The following is a 22,682-nucleotide window of genomic DNA, read 5'->3' on the forward strand; positions in this document are numbered from 1 at the left end:
GCTCCCCCAGCCCCATTTTTGACATGCCGAGCTGTCAGTGACACCACAGCTCCTTCCCACATCCCTTTTTTCTTCTTTTTTTTTTTTTTTTTTTTTTTTTTTTTTTTTTTACCCTCTCAGGGCAAGTAAATCAAGCTGGCTAGAATAGCAGCTCAGTGAAGGTTTCATGATGAGCTTATTCCCCTTCATTAGCAGCAAGTGATGTGTTTGCTAATTTTATTGCTCGTGTTAGCCCAAAATGCATTTGTCTGGCACCGCATCTACAGCGCTGCTATTTGCGTACCCAAGCATTTCTCTTCTGTGGCCACAGCCACTAAAACGAGTGGTTCTCACTGCTCCTTCCTTCTGCTATATAGCTACACACATAGTGAATTATATAGAAAAGATTTTTACAAATATTCAGAGTTTGCAAACGATTTCTTGGTCAAATTGGATACGAGGGACTTGGAAGGTGGGTATTCCCAGTCAGGAGATGAGTTATGTATGAGCTTTGTTGTCCAGGAACAAAGCCCCAAAGCACAGAAGAGATCTGTGTCAGGGACTGGACGAGCTTTTGGCGCTGCCAACTTTCAGGTGTTGTTTGAAAACTCTTCTCCAAGGCAAGAAAAACTTTTATATAAGACAGGATTTATACCCCGTGGGACCCCAGCTGCCACCCAGCAGCAACGCATGCTCGGAGAGAGAGAAGAAATAATCCCAGAAATGTAGCTCCGCTGGGAGGCCAACGGAGGCTGCGTCTCCCAGCCCAAAGCAGCAGGGCTCACGTGACTGCAGGAACATCTGGGTTTTATCTGGAGGTTGCTCAGAGTTTTCAGCACACACACACACACACACACACACACACACAGTGCGTGTCAGGCAGGACAGCTTGGCGCGGTCGCTGTTGGAAGAGGAGGAAGAAGTATGCTGGGATTCTGACTTGCAAGAGCGTTAAGATTTGTTGGCAGTTTGGATTATTTATTTATTCATTGGAATTCTTTCCCTTTTTTAATTCTCATTCGAATATATGGAAAAGGAACCTCGCTTTTAAGAGTTTAAAATCAATATACTCGACTTCGTATTACAAGGTACTCCAGCCCCGCAGCGCTAAGGATCTCATCAGACATTTTCCAGAAGTCTCTGCATAGTTCCCTCAACTCTATCAAACACACACACACAACTAAAGGTCCAAAGGCAGGAATTGCTCAGTACCACTGACTGCTAATCATTTTTAAGACTACAAAACCCCTCTTTGTGCTAAATGCTCTGTCTGACTACTAGCCACTGCAGCTTTCTGCACTCACAAGATAAAACTCACCTCTAACAGTGCTAGAGGGGGGGGAAAAAAAAAAAAAAAGAAAAGAAAAGAAAAGAAAACCCCCAGCTGGATAAAATATCTTAAGGTCAGCCTTTTTACATGTAAAGCAGCCGCAGCAGCATTATTCACATTCTTAGCACATAACTGACCGGGACGAGATTCCAGGAGAGGCAAACAATTCGCCCGAGAGAGCAGCTGCATCTTCCTCGGCTCCCGAGCTGCTGGGGGAGGGAGGAGTGCCCGCCAGGGTCCCCAAAAAGGACGAGGAGTGGGAAGAAAAGGAAAGGCTGCTTCTGCTCCACAGAGTGCAACACACAAAGCCAGCTGGTTACAAACAGTGTCACTGATGGCCTGGAGGAACTGTGTAAGCAGACACCCAAATCTGGTTAAACACGGGAGAGAAGAGGGGGAAATAGCAGATAATATTGAGCAGGACAACTAAAAGGAATCGTTATGGTTTATGGTTCATCGTTATGGTGATACGGTTTAGTGGAGGACTGGTTAGTGTTAGGTCAGAGGTTGGACTCGATGATCTTGAGGTCTCTTCCAACCTAGAAATTCTGTGATTTTGTTATCTGGCTTCACTTCTACTGCCTAATTCTTTACTGTGTAATTCCAAAATATCTCCTGCAAGTACAAATCCCTCCCTTTCCATATTTCTACAATAACCCACATAAATTGTCCTTTTTTTTTTTATCTTATTATTCCTTAGCAGCCTCATTACTCAGTTCACCTGGATGTCATTTCTGTTGGCTGCAGCTGCAGTGGCACACCTCAATAACCAAGCCACGCGTGGTACTCACGTAGTACTGGAGACTCAACTTTCCTGCTCTGCTCCATTGACATGCAAAGGCTGTCGGCTATTTTAGGCTGCTGCTAGAAGAGAAATCCTCCTCCGAGATCCTCCTCGAAGCCATCCCTTTAACGTTATCTCCTCACCAACCTGCCATCAGCCATCAGCAAAATCAACCCCAGCAACAGAAGAAGAAGAGCAGCGGCTCCAGCAGCACCCGAGGGCAGCTCCGCCAGGGCCCCAGCCCAGGGGCTCCTCTCCTTCCTCCACGCCAGCCAAATGGATAAACTTGTGGTGTCAGATCATGAGACTTCTTTTTCCCTTCTCTGTTGCCTTCAGAAAGTTCCTAATTGCAGCATTTTGTGTGCCGGTGTCACGTTAGGTTTAACGAGCTAATCCCTCTCTTAGCCGTGCAGTTATCACCTAATATTTCACGGCAACAACAGGGCAGTTCTCAAAACTGCATTTGATCATCTGAAAAAGATATAGCCAAGGGGAAACAGTCTTACACGACAGGATATAAATCAACACGTTAGACGATTTTAAACCACAGGAGGAAGGAAAAAAAAAAACCTCACTGTATCAAGCCAATAAAAACCCTGCAGCACCGACTCTAGAAGATATTGGACCTCTTCCATAACAACTCTATTTCTTAGGAAAATAGTGTTCTGAGCTCTAAGAGGTCTGAATTTGACTCTGTTAAACTGCAAGGAAAGAGGTGGAGGAAAGCCGAGCAGAGGACACGATTCCCCTCATCCTTCCTCCACGGCTGAAGTCTCCGAAGGCTCAAGCCCACGAGCAGCAGCTCCTTCCAGCACGGAGCTCGGCGCTGACACCTCTGCTTACCAGTAACCCTGGCAGCGGCTGGATGTTCTTCACCTCCCTCTTCCAATCTGTTGTCCAAACTTTTAGGAAACTCGTTTTCCAACTCTCTCAACCCACGCCACGTGATAGGAAGACAGTGATTGTTTTCCAGGCCTCATTATGATTATTACTATAGCAGCAACATCACCCTGAGCAGAACTCCTCTCAGCTATCCAGAAGCAGAACAGCCCACACTGGGTTCAAGGGAAGAGCTGCGCTCACACTCCTGGAGCCAAATCCCAAAGCTTAGCACCCACGGCAGTGCCACCAGGAAGTGCTCTCTGGGGGCGTGAACTCAGCCATCAGAACACAGTCAGCTCCAAGAGGCCACCCTGGAGCGATTTGTGCAGCCCCAGAGAAATGTGTTTTCCTCACCTGCACCACGTGTGTCTTACTGTGGGCTCCTGCCACTGTGCGCTGTGGTTGGTGATGCTGCGAGGCGCAGGATTACAGATTTCTGATCCCTGAACAGCGACGCCCGAGATGCCACTTTGCTTCCAAGGTCAGCACTCACTTCTCGCAATTAGCATTGCAACTGCAAATCCTTTTCTTCAAGGCATCCACCACCTCTTAAAATCATTGCGATAACAGTTAATTGTGAACCAAGCTTCTCAGCAACCACCTTCAGAGACCAACTGCAGAAGCTGGGGGTAAGCGAGCTTGGAATACACATGCACACACAAACACAGGCGCACCTGGGGAAACCTGAATTTAGGCAACTTCTACAACTAAAACTTGCAGGATTTATACTGCAGAATACGCAGTACCTGAAACTCTGAACAGTCCACGTGAAGGGCTGCCCTGCAAGGAAAGCAGTAACACAGTCACACCAGTTCCATGTGTGCCCCATCCCTTCCCGTAACAACCTGACACCTACATTTTATGTAGGATCTGTGCCATAAATGCCAAATGGGCTTTAAATCAGAATTACAGTGCTCACAGCCCAGTGACCTATCTGCCCACCTACTTCTGCATTCCTTCACACACAAAGCACTCAGTGGGGACATCCCACCAGCTACTTTTTTTTCCCTATTTATTCACCATTTATTGCTTTACTCACTATTCCTCCTGCTCCCCACATTTCCTGTGTTCTCAATACATCCTCAAGCTCTCCACTTCAAGCATATTGAGTAGGATGGCAGAGAGATCCATGCAGAACAATAAAAACACACTAAAAATCATCACCTTTTATTTTCTCTGTGTTGCAAATGTAAAACCCTAGGCGAAGGCAAACTCCTGTTAGCCATTTACATGGGTAAGGTGACCGGTACCACACCAAACTTTCCCCAGTTTCTGACATGCAGGTCAGAAAGCACAGATCCTGGCCAGCCAGGAAAGGTACCATCATGTTCCCATGCATCATTCCAAGTGCTTGGAAAGCTCACAGAATCATCAAGATCATCCAGTCCAACCTCTGACCTAACACTAACAGCCCTCTACTAAACCATGTCACTGAGCTCTACATCTAAACATCTTTTAAAGACCTCCAGGGATGGTGACTCCACCACTTCCCTGGGCAGAAACACTGTGGGCATCAATGTCATAATTCAGAGAAGGAAAATATCACATTTCAGAACAGAGGAGTAGCTTAACTGGTTATTAAGCATAGCTCCAGCTGGTAACTAACTGTGTAATCTGAAATGCGAGCTACAGATAGTAAATGACTTTGAACAGATTTCCATGTAAGGCTAAAATCTGTACCAAAACCTAGTTCCAATTAGACTTGGTGTGTGTGTGCTGGTGGAACAGGAGGACTCCCACTGCTCCAAGAAAGAAGGAAATTTCCTCCGGCCCGAGGAAATCAAAGGGGATTTCCCTAGTGGTTTCCAAGAAGACAGCACTGGAGCACAGGAATCTTCCAGCACGGTGGGGCTGGGGACGCAGCCCCAGTCTGGATGGGTGCAGTAGGTCTGCGATCCCCAACACGTTGCTCTTCCCAGCTCGAGGCACAACAACTCAGCTCATGCAGGCTTCTCACCTTTTGTCTCCTGACGCGGAGCATCCCAGGGACCCCGTGTTGCTGCAGGTGGGGCGTGAGGGAGGAGGAGGCAGCTCCTCGAGTAGCTGATGAAATGCAGAGGCCTCCCCGCCCCCAGCGCTTCCTGCAGCGCTCCACACGCTCCAGTCGCGCACCACTACGAGCTGGATCGCGGCTCGGCGCATTCCTCTGCGCTTTGTCACGCTTCCCTGACCGATGCTATGCCAAAAATGACTAGCTTTAACAGTTCTCTGGTGAATAAAAGAGCTTTTGCAACTCTGAAACAGAGCTGAGTTTTTAATTCATGCTAAATCTGCTTTTCTGCTCCGAAGGAACATTTCTAATGGTGCCTGTAATTCCCTTCCTGGGCTTTTTTTTTTTTTTTCCTGACTGCTGCAGTGACTTTTATGAAGATAAAGGGAAAATCTGAGCTCGCTGGTTCTTAAAAGCGTTAAACAGACCCCTAAAATACAACTGGAGGAAGTAAAAACATGAACTAGCGCGACACGAAGATGAAAAAGATCTCTATCGTGTTCACATAAACCAAGAAATCGATGGCAGCGGGCCAGGGCAGACTCAGAAGACAGCGCAGAGAACAAAATCCAAAGTGCAGCTGGACTGCCTAAACAAGCACGGAGCAACGTTATCCAAGATTTGCACGTTGCCTGTTTATTTACTCAGTACCCAAGCGAGCACAAGTTTGTGGAATGACACAGCCTGCTCCTGCAAACTGCCCTTCCTCTGCGGTACTCAGCACCACTCACAGGCACGATGCTCAGCTGAGTTTTCAAGACTATGCCCTGAGAAGTTCTCCTTTTTAACCTTTTTATTAAGAAAAAAAAACAACACGCCCACTATTACTGAAAAAAGAGGATTATGAGAAAAACGTGAGAATAACCCAAGCTCTCGACAGAGCGAGACACTCGTTCCGCCGCTGCCCCTCCCCAGCAGAGGATGCACCCAAAAAAGGGCTCCTACTTCTCTCCCAGCCGGTTCGTTTTGCTCAGCACACCCAGATCAGCCCATTTTTGGAGGGGTTCGCCCTCCAGCCCCATCTCCACATGGTGCTGGAAGCACGCCTGCCCCCGTTGCTACTCGTGCGTGGAAGCAATAAGGCTATTTTTACATGGAAAGCAAATCCTTTATTTCCCCCAAAGCCAGAGCAGCCACTGCAACGAGCACGGCAGCGAGATGTTTGGAATAGAGGAGGGAGTCACCCGCAATTACAAGCAGCAATTAAGCCACGAGAGCTGAGCACGTGGGCAGGATGAGTGGGTAAGCCTGACTTTACACAGCGAGCGCACAAAAAACACCCAACAGAGGGAAATGGGGAGCAACCCGGAGCCTTTAAACCCCAAAAGCTGGGCAGGTGGGGGAAGATGCCTGTCCCTGCTGTGCCCACCGGCCAGAGCATCGCAGCACGAGCTGATGCTGAGCACGCAGCAGCCTCGGCGCTGCGAAACCAAAGGAGGACCTCAGCACAATTAGGATTTTCATCCTTAAACGGCATCCAGTTCTCAAGGCAGGTGCTTCATCCTCCTCAGCAGTAAGAGCTCCTCTAGCCATTAGCTGCCACGGCCTCTCTCGGTGTCAAAAATAAATTAAAAAAAGGAGGGATTAAGAATTAGTTCCAAAGCTCTTCCCGGACTGGGAAACCACAAAACTCCCAACGTGAAAGTGGAGAAACAATTCAGAACTGGGGGCTAGCGGCAGGGGATAGAGAACCTGTTCCAAGGACAGAGAACAGAGAAAAATGAGATTTTATGCCCAGCTGGAAGCAACACAACCGGCCTCCCCTCAACAAGGTGCTGATGCTCCAGCTGAAGCTGTTTGGCCCAGGCAGGCAGGGGACAACCGAGCTGACACTCAGCAAGCAGCGGCCTGCTCGGGGGCACAGCCACTCCCTTCCGTGAGGGGAAGGAAAGAAAATGTCCCTTCATGGTATTCTTCAGTTTCTGTAAAGCACGAAGGGCTGCTAATTGCCCAAAATAGCATTCCTGGAGATGCTCAGCAGGCAGCAGGACGTCCTGACCTTCCCAGGAATCCAGAAGGCAGGGCCACCTCTGGCACCAGGGCTGTGCACAGCCCGTGTGCTGCGGCTCCCCGTGCCCTCCTCCTCCTGAGGGAGGTGCTCCGGGCCCAGGAGGGGACAGTCCCTTCCCTGAGCACCTGCAAACGCAGAGCGGGACCTGCTACAGCAACTCCTCAGCCTCCAGCTGCTCCTAACGCTGCCGTGCCGCGTGGAAGTTCCTGGAGAAGTGGAACCGATGGCTTGCAGAAGGCTTCACGGCAAAGCAGCGCTGAGAAATGCTTCTTCTAGGCTGCTTTCATGTGGTTCAAAGCCCTGAAGGTTGGCTCCTCAATAAACGGAGATGGGGGCGGAGGGGGGTGGAAACCAACGCGAAAGGGAATTCTTGTGGCTTGCTTTTGAATTTGTTGGCATTCCCCGGCGAGGTCCTGCTTTTGTAGCACGGGGAACGGCCTCGCCGCGTGCCCTGCAACCAGCTGATGACTTCTGCCCACCTGTCAGTGTCTGCTGTGCTGCAGGTCTTTGAGGTCATCATCGTTTTCGACCCAGGTGCATGACTGTGACCCCACACACTTGTTTTGCTGGTTCTTCAGAGCCACCTTCAAGCAAGCACTCGAACTTCCTGCTTGCATTAGGGGATATAACATGATCTTCTGAATGGGAGCGCCTGTCAAGGGGCAGGAGCGACCCCAGAAAGGAGGCAGAAGTGAGTTTCCAGCGTAGCAATGGCTGGAGCACTTGAAAGAAAAGAATTCAGCCCTGCTCCAGCAGCCAGGCAGCTGGTCCCTGCTGCTTCTGGACAGCGAGCATCACACAGGCAGCCAGGGGATCATCTGAAGGCACTGTGAAGAAAATGAGCTCTGCAACCCAAAAACAGGCTTCAGCCAAGCAGAATACACATTGTTTAACAGCTACACGGAACCAGGATAAAAACAGCTCAGTACAGGCTGGACTGGTCTTCACTCGAATTTATTACCTGGGACAAAGACTTGTTTCAACAAACCAAGATCTCCTGCCTGTGTTAGTATGCCCAAGGTTCCAGCCACATTAATTGATGAGATTATGCACCTTTATTAGGCTGACACCTTATTAGGCAGGAGCAGAGAATAACTGCAGTACCTGTGTCTCGTTTAAGCACACTATGGCACCAAATGGAAGAGAAGATGGAGAAATGAAGATACGGGACATTCTGTGCAAGTCCAGTCGCATCTACAACTGTTTAAGATGTCACATTGAACCTTAAAAAAGTTGAAGTCTTCTTTTAGTGAAGAGTTCATTCCTGATATTTCACAAGTATAAAAGTGAAATTAATTTGGTGTATCCAGAGGTATATGGAGAAGATCACGAGGGAGGTCTTCAATATTAGCTATTCAAACCAGTCGAGCAAAAACAATGCAGCAGAACAACCAGTAGAGGAAGGTGCAGAATTGAAAAGCCTTGAAGATATTCAACATTCGATGCAGTGGAAGAAGAAAACCAAGAGAAGGGAGCTGCAGAGCAGCAGCAACAATGACGTGAGCCCATACCTACATTTTTCTTGTTCCGAAATCAGTGGATGTGCATCGATTCATAAATAGAGGATAAAAATCCAGACCTAGTCACATAAACGCTTCCACAGCAGGAATTTTACATGGCTCTTTGTCCTGAAGTCAGTCGATTTGAAGGGTGGGAACTCACCCTTATTGTCACCTGGCACCAGTAGCCTTCTTTCCAGCATTTTATGCAGGTAAGGAGTAACACACTATCTGTGCAAGTTTCTGATGAAATGACCTCCTTACAAATCATGCATTAGAAGAAGGATGGGTATGGGTAACAGTTGCAAGATGCTCAGTCATTTATGCAATCCACATTTAAATTTCAGTGCTCGCTCTTCCACATGTTGCATTCGTTTTTCTCCAAATGCACAGAGAATGATGTGTTGCAGCAACAATTCCATGCACACACAGCCCTTCCGCAGGCTGTCCTGCTGCAGCTGTTACCTGGCTCAGAGTTCCTGGTACGCGGCGTTCCTCGGCTTCAGCCTTCTGAAAAGTAACTGACCTAGAAAGTTTTTACAAAACTGTTTCCATATCCTCTCCTGTTCTCTCCTTCCTTTCCCTCCCGGGGAACTATTTTTAATTGCTTGGATTCAGTTAAAACGAGGAGTACAAGTTTCTAACCGGGGACAGTCCACCTCCTGCGCTGCAGGGAAGCAGCGCACAGCCTCAACCATCAGTATCTTATTTACTCAGACCGAAAAAGAAACCCTCAGAGCAGTGACAAATCCCGTGGATTAAGTTCTTTGTTAACAGCTGGTACCACGCAGACTCTGCAGTTGTCACAATACGTACACGAGCACATGCGTCTCTTGGGTGAAATCTGATTTCTGCATACCAACTCCCATACGGCAACAGCTTCTGACAACCTGCCAGTGCCAGCCTGGCTGGCAGGACAACACCATCGGGACAAAATCAGCTTTACTGCACCGCAACCACAGCTGGGTGACCCCATCAGGGCCTCATTAAGATGGGACAAGACCTCCAAGATCACCTGGTCCAGCCACCCCCCTACCACCAATGTCCCCCACTAAACCACGTCCCCAAGCACCACGCCCAACCTTTCCGAGGGGTGTTTGGGCTGCAGCTGGATTTACAGAGGTCTGCTGCGGTCTGCTGGGGAGTGATGTGACCAAAACCACGACACAACAGCTCTGCTGCTGCTGCCTCACGCAGCTCACCCACCTCCAGAGCACCCACGGTGCAGTTCTCAGCCCCTGCCTCCCGCACACGGCCACACTGCTCGCTGCTTGCCCTTCCAGCAGTGCCCTGGTAAGAATTCGGTCAGCATCGCAAGAAAATCGACGTGCAGCTGTAATGTACCGTGTTTTCAGAACATTTAGGGTCACAGGAACTTCATTCTGCCCTCAGGCAAGAATGACAAGATCTGGTAATTGTATTTTATTTATAAAATACAGGAAAAAAAAGTAGTTTAGTCCTTTTCAATGTACTAGGTTATCTTATGCAACTGAATATGGCAAGAGCATTACCATTTCTACACAGGACACCGATGAAATTTCCCCTTCAACTAAGTGTTAACCTAGTTTCAGTTCTGCTGATCAAATAACTTCAAAGTGTCTGCAAAATATTTTTCCTGTGGATACAGGAAGAAAAAAAAAAGGAGGGGGGAACAGGGCGAAGAGAAGAATTGCAGTTTTAAGTTGCTTTACATATACTCAGCCATGCTGTAGCAAAATGACTCCACGCTACCGGCGCGTTCCTGTACACCATGTGAGAAGTAGCCAGGGACTTTTATTTGCTTTCCACTGATGGCCAATCTGCAGCTTTAACATAAACTCATTTAGTTTAGCAACTATCAAAAAAAATGATTTAGTTGAGGGAGCTTGAATTCAATGAATTCCATAACGAACCCCTTAGATTACCTCTACCATAAGGACTGCAGCACGCAAAGGCCCTCGCGTTCAGCCTTCCTACTGCCACCTCTCTCCGAGTTTAAAAGCTTCATTCCATTTTTTATTTTCAGGCTCGGAATAAAATCAACACCGGTTACTCTCAGCAGAGATTTCAGCTGAGAGTGACAAAACCTGTGAAAGGAACAGTTACACCCTCGTACTATTGTGATAGCAGCTTCCTGTTACACTCATGGCAACCTTTACTTTTGGCCACAGGGGCTTTGCTATTCAGAGGCTGAACTTCATGCTTATGCGGAATTTTTACTGACAGTGATGAAGCCATTTCCTTTTTTATTAAAAAGATTAACTGCTCGGCCTCTTCCTAGCAATCACATTTCCATAAATACAAGCTAACTCCGTACCCTGCTACAGCAACACAAAACTTTTCTGTTCTACTTACCCCAAGCTTCTACAATGATTACCTGACAAGAAGAATGAGTTGGGTTTAATGTAACAGATTAATGTAACTCAGGATTGATATGGACCCACAGTTGCAATCTGACATCTGATTCCTGCTCTGTCATTTCAAGCAGCCCTACAAGGATGTCCCAATTCATTCTATGTCATTTGCCAAAGACGAAAGGAGACCAACAAGAATAAAAGGCAGAATTTAAAATTTCCTGTGGTCTTATTCAGTGCCACGTTAGCATCCAGCTGCCAAGAAACTACATTTCATCGTGAGAAGCAGCGATCACCTACTGCTGCTGAAGAACGCTTCGTCCACCATGAAAATTCAAGAGGAGAGACAAAATTCTTTATCTCCCTCCTGCAGGACTAAGTCACACGTGCACAGAAGAGATCCACAGAGCAGCTTTCCTAAATACACTGCAGGAACCATCTCGTAACATCTATAGGATTTCAGTAGATTCAGTAAGGCAGCAGCATCAAGAAGTAATAGCAGCACAGGAAGGCTGGAGACAAGAGAAATGGTACAGGAGAGAGAGAGATGCCAGCAGGTATCAGCTCAGGAGCAACCCCTGCCTCTCGCTTTCAGCCCCTGGAAAGCCAGGACTCACTTTTTTTCCCCGAAGCAGCTAAAAGCTGAAATTACTTAAGTGGCCAACTTCGGGCAAATGGATAGGAGAACACATCCCCTTACAGGCCTTGATGGAAGAGGGCTGCAAGATACCAGCAGCTTCCCAGAAACTTAAAAAAATAGAAAAATTAAAGGAGAAGGTTACGAAACGAGCTCTTGACATAGCTAGCAAAGAGAAGACAGAGGGAACAACCTACCTTCGAATGAGGGTAGTGAAAGAGCACACCAGAGACTACTGGCCTCAATTATGAAATCTACTGCAGCTGCTAAAATAAAATCCTCCCCCTGCATTCAGCACTGAGTGCCCTCATTTGGAGGCCCTTTTTTTCCTCATAACCCAAAAATACTTACTCCTTCCTGACCTGCAAAATACCTCGAGATGACTCTGCTGCCACCTTTGACATATGCCCCATAAAATAATCCAGGTAATCTTCTACCAGCTCATTCTTCAGTCATTTTTCACTGACAACTCAATCTCACCCAAAACACCCAGAAGATGCCTAAAGTGTTCATCCTGGAGGTTCTGGTACATAACTGAGCAAGCAGAGCTCTCAGCACAGGTGAAGCTCATCCAAGCTGGAGAGAATTTTGCCATGGGACAGCCTAGTGGGACAAAATTAATTCCCCCCATTTGCTCAGGACAATTATGAGATTTGCTGACCTCCACCTTGAAGGCATGCTGCCTTTCCTAGCCTTGCCCTCTTCAGCAAATATATGGCAGGAGGAACTTTACTACAAGCAGCACTGCAGGCAGGAACAGTCTGTAACGTTGTACAAAACCAGAGCGCCGCCGTGCTTCATCTGCTTCCTCTCATTGCTCCAAGGCTGGGATAAAAAGAGTCAAGTCACACTACTGGATACCACATGGATTATATGAGGATATATAGGACATAAAACCCCATACAGAAAAGAAAAAGCAGAACACTAATTCCACATGCGTAACAAGAATGCTTTCTGCTGGAGCTTTGTCTGCAGTAGGAGAATTTCCCTCACTTAAAGGAGCACAAATATTTGTTTAAATGGAGATAAATGTTGCATTCCCCATCCCAAAAGCTTCCCCAAGTCAAGTGCAGTTCACAAAGCAAGGTGGAATCCTTGCCAAATGGGTTAAACAAGGAGGATGCAATCCCTGATAAGGAGACCAAAAGAATCCTGGAATGCAAGAAGAAAAAAACCCACATACTTCTCCAAACCCAATTCCAAGAACTTAACGTAAGTCAGACAAGAAGATGGTCAGCTTGATATTCTTATATATTACAGTAGCCACAAACACCATTCCAGTTCCTTCAAGGACCCTGTAATTGGTGCCCAAAGGCCAGAGCTTCCCCTTAGGAACGTGCTGATACTGGCACAGGTGGGGCGTACATGTTTTATTACAGACTTATTTCAAAAAGCCCCTAGAAAAAGTGAAGCACGAGGACTTCCAAGCCTCACATTCTCACTGTTGTTCACGGTGCAGTTGCACATTACTGGAGCTATGCAGCCTGTGAAATATCCTAAAACATCCTTGTTTTTTAAAGCCAGCTGCCTGGAGAGCTTCGCCCAGAATGCCCACCACTGCTCAGAGAGAGCATTTGCTTGAGGAAAAGAAGTGACAAGCACATCTCCCAGCTGCCCCAGGAGATCGCAGCGATTTTGCAGCCCTGATGCCTCCGCGTCAACACCATGGAGGCCAAGGAGTTTTATTTCCTAAAGAGCAGCACATCAGCAGTGCTTTTGGCTTCCAGCTTTTGCAACATATAAGGTCGGGCCTTCTGCAGTCGCATTTGACGAGTTTCAAAACAATTTGTGCCGCGCTCATTATTTTTGATTGAAACTCGCTAAATAATTACTGTCGAAAAGATGACTTCAGCAAAGAAGGGGCAAGTTGCTGCCTTTGAGAACAACTACGACTAATTACGTGTGCAATTTTGTATCTTCATAATTAAAAAAAGAAAGAAAGGGTGTAATCCAGGATCCTCTCAGGTCAACAGCCAAGTCCCCGTTAAGCCTTTGGGGCCAGATGTCACCACAATGTCACAGGCTACCTTCGTGAAGGCCCCCGGGCCATTTCAAAGGACACTTGTGACTCCCCGAGCAGTTTAAGAGTCTGCCAACACCTGTAACATCCCTGATGACTGCAACTGAAAGACAGGAGTCCTGTATTTACTTTGTGAATTACCCTGCATTTTATATCCTTGTTAAGTTCAGCAGCCAGCCCGTAACCGATTTCCTGTCTGCGTGAGTCTGTCATAGAGAGCGAGGAAAGCAGTAAAACGTTACGATGTTTCCTTTTTCTTTAATTAAGCCAATTTCAAATTGATCTTAATCCTTTCTCCCTCCACACCTTCCCCACCCAACAGGCACAACGCTGAGTCCTTGGGCGGAACGGGGAGCTACAAACCCTGCCTTCACGTTACCCGAGAGAGAGCATCTCTCACAGTACACCCAGAGACTGCTGTTGGAAAGCTAACTGCAGGTACACTGAGTGAGCAGGGCTCCTAGGAGTAACAGATAAAATAAATTCTTCCCCATTTCCTATAGTTTATGCTCCCCCCTCCACCCTTCCAGAAACCCAACCAACAAGCAGGTCCTGCATGGACCTGCTGGCCCAGAGGGGCCTAAAACCATCCTCAAAGGACCCGAGGCTGATTTTGCTCTGCTCAGCCAGAGACCTGATGGCTGCCTGCTGGACTAGAGGTGTCCCCGCAGCGAGGATTTACAAGTTTCAGCTCACAAGCAGGGCGAGGGAGCTTGGGCCGGCTGATGAATTTATTCCACATCATGCTCTGCAACAGCTCAGCAGCTAATTCAAAACAGCTCTGGCACCGGGAGGAAAGGAAGACTCTAGAGGCAGTAACCGAGCCTGTCACCCTACCCCATGCCATCCCCGGGGCCAGGCCCTGTTCACAGCGACTCAAGAAGCTCCATTCATTCATTCACAGCCCTCCAAAACAGCCAGGCTTCACACGGCCTGGACCCACAGGAGGAAACAGAGAGCTTTTAGCCACCAGGCTGCAGTTTTGGAATCCCTGTCTGGACCCCAGCCAAATATGATCCTGCTCGTGCTTCGGCTCGAACTCAAAACGCACCTGAGGGATAGCCCCACGAGCTCCATTTCCACACAACAAGTGACAGCGAGGGAAGCAAGCTAAAGGCAAGGATGGAAGAGTCACAGCCAGTGAGGGAAGATGCAAAAACGCAAAACCAAATTTAAGGAGGCTGCGGAAATCTCCACATCAGAACTGTGCTCGTTTTCTGTAACATTTAATGCCATTCTAGCAGTATTCAAGGCAAAACAGCTAAAGATATTAGAAATGTTACACGTACAGCGCATTACACCACGCTTAACAGCGAGACGTTTTAGCAGGTGCTCAGGTATCTCTGTTTTATACATCGGCTTGATGGCTGCAGTGTGCTCAAGGAGCTTTCCAAGCCTCCAGTCCAACAAGCTTGTTCTGTGTGTGAACGATTTGTCCGTGCAGCCTACCAAATGTACATTTCCAATCCAGAATCCAGCTGTGCTCATTTAACCTTGGCTCATACGCACGGGGAGTGTTCTCATCCCCAACGGCTGGGGAAATTCAGGGGGTAGAGTTCTGAAAAACACTGCTTTCAGGGCATGCTTAAGACGACAGAGAAAATCCTCAGTTCCACCAGCTGAATTATTCACCACAGCGTCTTGTTTCACGGGGCTAGGAAGCGTTCAGGTGTGCTGCAGCAGTTTTCACTGGATCTGCAGTCTACTCTGGCTCCGATTATCTCCCAGAGCATAAACTCTTTGGAACAGGAGCAGCCCTAATCAACGTCTGCACAGCTCCAAAGAAATGCTGCCTGTTTGTAATAACGCCTGACGTGAGCCTTGTTACACAGGCTCAGAATATGACCTACGAGAGTCAGACGCTGCCATGAATGAACAAAGGTTAAGTTTTGAAATCAAGGAAATGCCACTGAAAGCACGCTGGGTTTAAGTCTCTCCAGTGTACGTCTACGACTGTGAACCGAAATACTTCAGCTTGACAAACAACTGCCATTCAGTCATGGGGGAAAAGTGTTATTTCTACAACAAGCAGAACCTGGACCAGAAACAGCACACTCACGCTCTCCAAAGAGAAATGCTGAACTGTTCCTGGACAGAGGTGAAAGCCAATACCAGAACTGGAAGTACTGGTATGTGCGGCTTAACCCCAAAAGCCCGTGTTCTGCACCGGGTGAATGGTTTCTGACTTGGTGCTGGAACACGTTCTCAATCCCAGAATGGCAAAACCAGGTATTTCTGGGCTGAGGCTCTTCTCTGAGACAGGGCTACCAGCCCTTGACAGAAGCAGAGATGAAAAGACATCCAGCCAGTTCCACCTGCTTCTTGCAAACAGCAAGGGAGGTTCTCCAAAGACCACACAGTGTCTGTCATTTCTTCCATGTGCTCCTGACAGCGAGTGCCGTTTAGATGTGCTAGACAAAATCCCACCCTAACACTCGTAGCTAGAGCCTCTTACAGTACTGAGGAGAAAAAAAAAAAGCCAAACTAGCCTGTTAAGCCTTATGCATCAAGCTGAGAAGTCACAGAACTCCCACAGGCCACCATGGCCATCTTTAGCATGGATTCACCCCCGTGTTAGGCACGCCTCTCAGCTGCAAGTTCACCTCCTGCTGCCAGAAGCATCAGCGCATTTTGTCACCCAGAAAACCCTTTCCCCAGCCCCAACTATAACCTTGTTTTGACCAGTGCCAATCCCCCCTCTCCAAACTCGTACGTACCTGATCACAACCCGCATTCACCAGCTCCTGGAGCATCTGCCGATTCACCTCAACAGCTGCTGGAGTGCCCGACTCATTCGCAAAGGGCAGCAAAGAATATCTGATTTCTCGGAGAGCTTTCTGGTAAGGTCCAAACTTGGGCGTCTGTCTCATCTGCTGCTGCCTTGCAGCATCCTTCCCTACTAAAAGCTTCGGGTCCAGAGAAGTTTCGCTGCCCGGTCCGAGAGGCAGCCCCTGACCTGAAGATTTGGATGGTTGCTTTAAGCCTTCTCGAATCTCTTGTAGCCTTTGTCTGCTGTTTCCAGAGTATGTCGTAGCAGGGAAAGTCTTTGGCCTCATTGTTAATCCAGTTTTCTCTGAGCATAAATACAGCTTTATTCTTAGTTTTTTTAGTTACTTCAGTTCTACAAAGTGTCGCTTGATGGTATCAATTTCTTGTAAACATAATCCTTCAAAGAGAAAAAGAAAAAAGGCAAAATCCCAAAGAGATCTCTGCCAACGTTTTACTTCAGCTCACGATCTTCACGTTTCCTACAGAAAACGAAAATCCTTGGAATCATCATTTTGCAGACTGACAGTGTCTGAAACAAAAGAAAATAGAAAGTACATGCAATTAAGTTGATATTGTAAATGCCTCTGAAGGGACAGCATGACAATTAATCAAGTGAAAGTGAATCAGGTTAACCTATTAAGCTGTCACAGCTGGATTCCCTTTAATTATTATCACTTTATCTGTTTGCAAGAATAGGATTTCAAAAGGCTTTCTCAACATAATCAAAGAAGCGTTTGTCTTTAAAGTTCTATTTTGAAAATAAAGGAAAATAAAAACCTCAGAAACTACAAAGTTTAGGAATTTCATACACTACCTAACCGTGGCAAGATTCCCACCCAATTGCATAACCAAGTCCTGGACAAGCCTATCCGATTTCATAATTAGGGAAGAGTATGCTCATGAAACATCTCCCCCCACACTTCACATTTTGTTTGTTTTACACTAGCTGAGCTCAGTTTCAGAAGTTTATGAAAAAGATTTATAATGGAAATATTGATGACTCCAACCATAGCAACTTCTAGTATTTCAATAACAAAGTGAGTAACAGAAAGACAAGATATTTTGCCACTCCACATGAATATCTTGGAGACGTTTGAAGGTAAGAATTCTCCCCAGAACTGGAAGGAGGGGAGAAAAAGGGGGTGGGGGGCGTGACTGTGATATTTCCCTCAGCTGTGCCTAATAGGGAAGAAAGAGAAGATGGAGAAGGAGCTATTCAGTAACAGCAGGAAAGGCAGAGCCGGCTCAGTTAAGCTTAAAACACAAAAGGCAAGGCTGAGATACAGCTGCACGCATCTCTTCTGGTGTGTGGCAGAGGACAGCTACACAACCACACAGCGGGGCTGAGCTGCTGCGTAGCTTGTGATATCCCTGCAATATGAAGATACAGAAAGGATCCTTTATTCCCTGAGTCTTTGTGGCATCACCACACAGTGGCACAGGTACCAGGGATGCGTTTCAGAAGAGGATTAAGAGAGCTCATCAGAAGCAGCACGTGCTATTGATGCTGCTTCCACAAGTTCACTTTTGCTGCTGCTGAGAGCACTTGCAAAGTGACTACGCTGCTGCTCAAGCCGCTTTGTTGAGAAGGCTGGAATTCTGCTCGGTTGTTCTGAAACCTCAGAAGCAGAAGATGGTCAAACTCTGGATGGTACTGGTCACTCAGAAGTTGACAAATCTCTCTCTCTCTGTCCCGTCCCCTCTTGAGAAGGGGGCTTCACTTCTGATCACTGCATTTTTGGCATCACTAAGAGCTTCTTCAGCAACTATTTTCCTCTATTTTCACACCCTGACAATCAAACTCAATTCATCACAACAATCGTTCCTGTGCTAGCTACAGCATTCCCAACAAAATGCCCATTTCCATACTTTTACCCTCACAGACAAACAAACAGCTTAACATGGTGAAGGCTGAGGGTCTGGACGCCATGAAGCCAATCATCACTTACTCACTAGCACAGGGTCTGCCGAGGTGGGGTCGAGCTTTCCTCTAAAACCAAGCACTGGAAAAGGGAAAAGCAACAGTGAGGTCAGCCCCCAGGCTCCTTTATGGCAGCTCACCACTTGGAAATGAAGGCTCCCAGCCTAATCACTTCAGGTATTGTCCACATTACGCTCCTAACTACCTGTGCCACGCACAGCTCTACTGGGAAGTTTCCACACAGCCTAACACCAGCCCTGTCCAGGACCACACCTTAGCTGGAAGTGGCAGAGGTCTACACCGAAAGCTGAGGGATCAAACTGCCAGAGAACACACCAGGAAGGGCACACACATGGGAACAGCACATCAGCCTCTTGCTAACACTGAAAGGCTGAGCTATCTAGAGGTTACTTTCAGGTACTACAGATCTTGAGCACTAAGGATTGCCTGCAACCCTAACTCTCACACAGGTCTAGAAGTGACATAAACATCCACATTGGACAGGGGTTGTGACCTATTTTAAAGAAATAACAGCTTTGTCACATTTATATTTTGATATTTTTATAATAAATCAGCTATTAGTCAAGAAGAGATCAAGTTTTCACTATTCTCAGTGAAAGCAAAACCAACAGAAGGATCACGATGACAGAATTTTATCTACTTAGAGTTCAGCAACAGACAGTACACAACCTCAGTAACATGTTAAAAAAACAAAACAAAAAAAAAAAAAACACAAAGGTATTGCAGCCTTTTAGGACATCATAACTAGCTAGGAGTTAAAAGATACAGAGCAATTAACCGGTCTGCAACTGTCCTTCCTCTTCTGACAGCAGCAGGCACCATATGGCTGGGCTTAGGAATCCGGGTTGTTCTTCCTCTTTTCAGCCCCCGTGCCAATCCTCAGGCCTGGGACGTGCGGGAAGAGCTCACGCCCCCCCAGCCTTTCCCCACAAAGGGCTGCTTTCCCACTTACACACATGCTTCACATAAAGAACTTCGCTGACCTTTAGCCTAGGCTCGAGGCTAATAATGCTAGGTCAAGCCAGCTGGCAGCTTCTTCAGCTTATGTTCACAATACCGCTAACCCAGAAAGCAACGTGGATTGTTTAGACAGCATGAATGAGAACAGCAACAACAGCAACTCCTGGAGCTGACTGTAAGCGTGCTTTATATTTTGCAGAAGTTTTGTGTCTGTTTCTTTAAAAAATGTAAAACTAGATATGCAAGATCAGCCAAGAAAACAGAACGTAAAGTTTTACAGATGATGTACAAAGATGCCTGCTTTTAAAAATCTTCCTGCAAATAAAAGGGCTGTATGCTTTAAAAGAAGCAGAGCGTTTAAGTATTTGACTGTACATCTGTGTTTGGCTAACTCCAAATCCTTCTAAAATTCACCTTGCCTACAGCATGAATATATCAGTAGCCTTCTTGTCATCATCAGATATATTTTTCAAATTCATTTTTGAGCTTCAAATCATTCTGACTAGATACTCCTAAGATGCTTTCTATCCAAAATGTTACATATCCTATGCTGATTAGAAGCTCATCCATTACTCTAGAGATAGAATATTCCAAATAAGAGTAGCAGCACTTTAATTACATCACAGTAGAACAATTTTTGAATAACTGGCATCTTTTTTTCCCCCCTCCTTTGAGGAATAGCAATAGCTGCTCTCGCAGCAACCAACCAACCACACTGAATTTATATGCCGAGGTCTGTGCTCCCAGCAGCACCAGGCAGTCTCACCAACAGGCTGCACACGCTGGTGGCTCGGCAGGGCTGGGACACTGGCAAGAAACTGCAGCTCGGATGTGTTTCAAGAGCAAAGCCCTGAAGCCCGAGCTGGTGAGCTGCTCCTGAGCGTGCAACTCTGCAGGCACCGCGGTGAGGAACCAGGGATGCCTGCAGAAGTAAGGAGCAAAGTTTTAAGAAGCTGACACAGCTGCCATCTCCCGCTCAGTTTATTGGTATAGAATTGGGTTTTTCTGGCTCGTGAATTCACAGAAACACACACTGGCCACTTAGCAGCAAAGGTCCGAGGCAGATCCAGGGAAGGGGGCTCAGCAATTTCACCACGATACAAACCTTTACGAGCAAACACACGCTGTAAGCGGCGAGGAGAACCGAAACGAGGACCTTCCCAAAACCATCCCTTCATCACGTAACAAAACCACCCCAAAGTAACTCCAAAACCACCCCAAAGTAGCTCCGTGCAAGCCCCAAGCCCCGTCCCAGCCCAGCGCTGGGGGAAGCGGCTCCCCTTCACCCCCAGCAAACCACCCCACGGCGGGACCTGGGCATTACGCACAACTTGTGCTGTTATTTTTATTTTTTTTTCCTTCTTTTTTTTTTTTTTTTTTTTTTTGCGTCACTCGGGCGAGTGCCTGGGGAAGGGCAGGGGCCACCCTCCAGCCCCGGGGAGAGGCCGAAGGGCCGGATTTTGGCAGTGACCTTCAGCAGGCGGTGGGGCCGGGATGGGGGCACAAACCCAGCCTGGACACCCCAAATCCCTTCCTTACAGCCCCAACCCCGTTGTTTTGGTGGGGAGAGCTCCCCAAAAACCAAACCTCCGGGCTGGGACAGAGGCCTCCTGTCACGGGGGGGGGGCACAAAATGTCGGGCAGGCGGCGGGGGGAGGCTGAAGGGACGGAGGGGGGGGGTGAGGGACACGGCACACACACACACACACACACACACCAAATATCCCAAATATTTCCTCAGGCGCTTTTCGGAGGGGCTGAGCGGGGCGCTGCCAACTTTCTCCTCAGCAGAAAGCGTCGGGGGAAAGGCGGGGGGGGGGGGGGGGGGGGGGGGCAGACGAAGCAGCGGTTAAACTACAAAATAAAAAAAAAAAAAAAATAAAAAATAAAAAATAAAGCCACCCTGTCACCCTTCGCTCCCTATCTCACCTCCTCGGGCTGCCCGGCAGCCGGTCTGTTTTCCCCCCCCCCCGCCCCGAGGCTCCGTCACGCAGCGGCTCGGCGGCGGCGGCGAAGGGCGGCGCGTCCCGCAGGGCTCGGGGCGCTCGCCTCCATCTTCCCCCTCGGCCGGCCCGGGCGCCGAGTGCGGGGCGCAGCCGGGACATTGGCGGCATTGTTTGCATTCCTCGCCCCACACGTGACCGCGCCGCCCGCGTCAGCGCACCCCTCCCGCCGCATACCAGCGGGGAGGGGAGGGGAGGCGCTTGGCGGCGGGAATGGCCGTTACGGCTCCCTCCGTGTGTGGGGCTGTGTGGGGTTGTGTTTATAAGCACCGGTTGTGTTCTGTCCCCCCCAAAATCTCGGTTTTGACTCATAAACAGCTCCGCCTATCCCCCCCCTCCCCTTCCAGTCTCCTCACAAACAAGTCGTCGTGCCCCCCCCCCCTTCACGCTCCGCCATCTTCCCCCCCTCCCCTAGCCTGCCTCACGATGCTTCCCCCATCTCCTCCACTCGTCTCCAGCCGCCCCAAAATAAAGCCTGAAAGTGGGCTCGATGGGTGGTGTTATCCCCACTGTGATGGGAGCCCAGCCCGCTGGCAGAGGGGCTTGAGGGTCGCTGAGGTGTGAGGGAAATGGCACCGCCTCAGCCCATGGCGGTGGTTGGGAAAGGTGTGAAGACAACACACCATGGTGTTTGTCAACGCACTGAATGCCCCAAATTCTTTTAAATAAAAAATTCTGAAGTAAAGATCTATTATTACCATTATCCCTTTCATTCTGAACTAATTCCACGCATACACAAAGCACAGCATGTCTATCAACACCTTCTTCAATATCAACACCTTCTTCAAGACTGTGGGCTCTTAGTTGTGTGGGCTTCAAGGTTTCCCTTCTTCAAGACTGTGGGCTCTTAGTTGCGTGTGTGTGTGTGGGGGGAAACATTGCTTATTTTTAATGTATTTATTTTCATCAACAATGAGGAGACAAGAGGGTTATGAGGAGACAAGAGGGTTATGAGGTGCCAGAGGAGGACGGCCAGGGAATTCACATCTGGATCAAAAATTCAGACCCAAGCTGCAATGGATTTTTGGATGCAGAGCTCATATTTGAGCTCATTACAGATGGAAGTGCCTGGATCCCAGCCTGTTTTTCATGGAAGGCTGAATATTCTGATTTTAGATATCTCTGTGGTCTGTAACAAAGACAATTGTCAACTAGAAACAGCTCACCCCAAAAATATAGCAATGTTGGGATCTGGGAAGAAGGTGAGAAGGCTGGCTTTGGCCCCCTCAGTGTGACAGGACACTAGCAATAACCACAGAACATTAACAAAGATTAAGAGCAGTAAGAAAATAACCTCTTCTGTACATATGTATATAGTTAGATCATTAACGTGGAAGAAGACTGCAGTCTTGAAATACAACTTCAAAATTCTTGAAATCCTCTTGCAGAACTGGGAGTAGAAGCTCCATGCCTGCTTCCTTGCAAAGGCTCCCTGCTCAGCCTGGGAAGGTTTCTCTGTCGTGTGAAGGGGAAATATTGGTCCTGTGAACACTTAAGATGCATGGTTATCTTTAATTACATGAGCAGTCCCACTGTCTTCAGC

The 22,682-nt window shown here is 47.8% G+C and overlaps 1 protein-coding gene across 1 annotated transcript in view; it reads right to left on the reverse strand.

Annotated features, from left to right (window-relative positions):
• Window positions 1-21,208, reverse strand: part of LATS2 (large tumor suppressor kinase 2) — a 42,772-nt gene extending 21,564 nt beyond the window's left edge. The window contains exons 1-2 of the mRNA XM_084288835.1: window positions 21,066-21,208; window positions 16,183-16,763 (exon numbers count right to left, since the gene is read on the reverse strand). Coding sequence (XP_084144961.1) covers window positions 16,183-16,521 — 339 coding nt within the window. The 5' untranslated portion in view covers window positions 16,522-16,763; window positions 21,066-21,208. The remainder of the gene's footprint in view (window positions 1-16,182; window positions 16,764-21,065) is intronic.
• Window positions 21,209-22,682: the final 1,474 nt, after the last annotated feature.

This window comes from Netta rufina (genome assembly GCF_964035555.1).
Source record: "Netta rufina genome assembly, chromosome: 1".
Classification (NCBI taxonomy): Eukaryota; Metazoa; Chordata; class Aves; order Anseriformes; family Anatidae; genus Netta; species Netta rufina.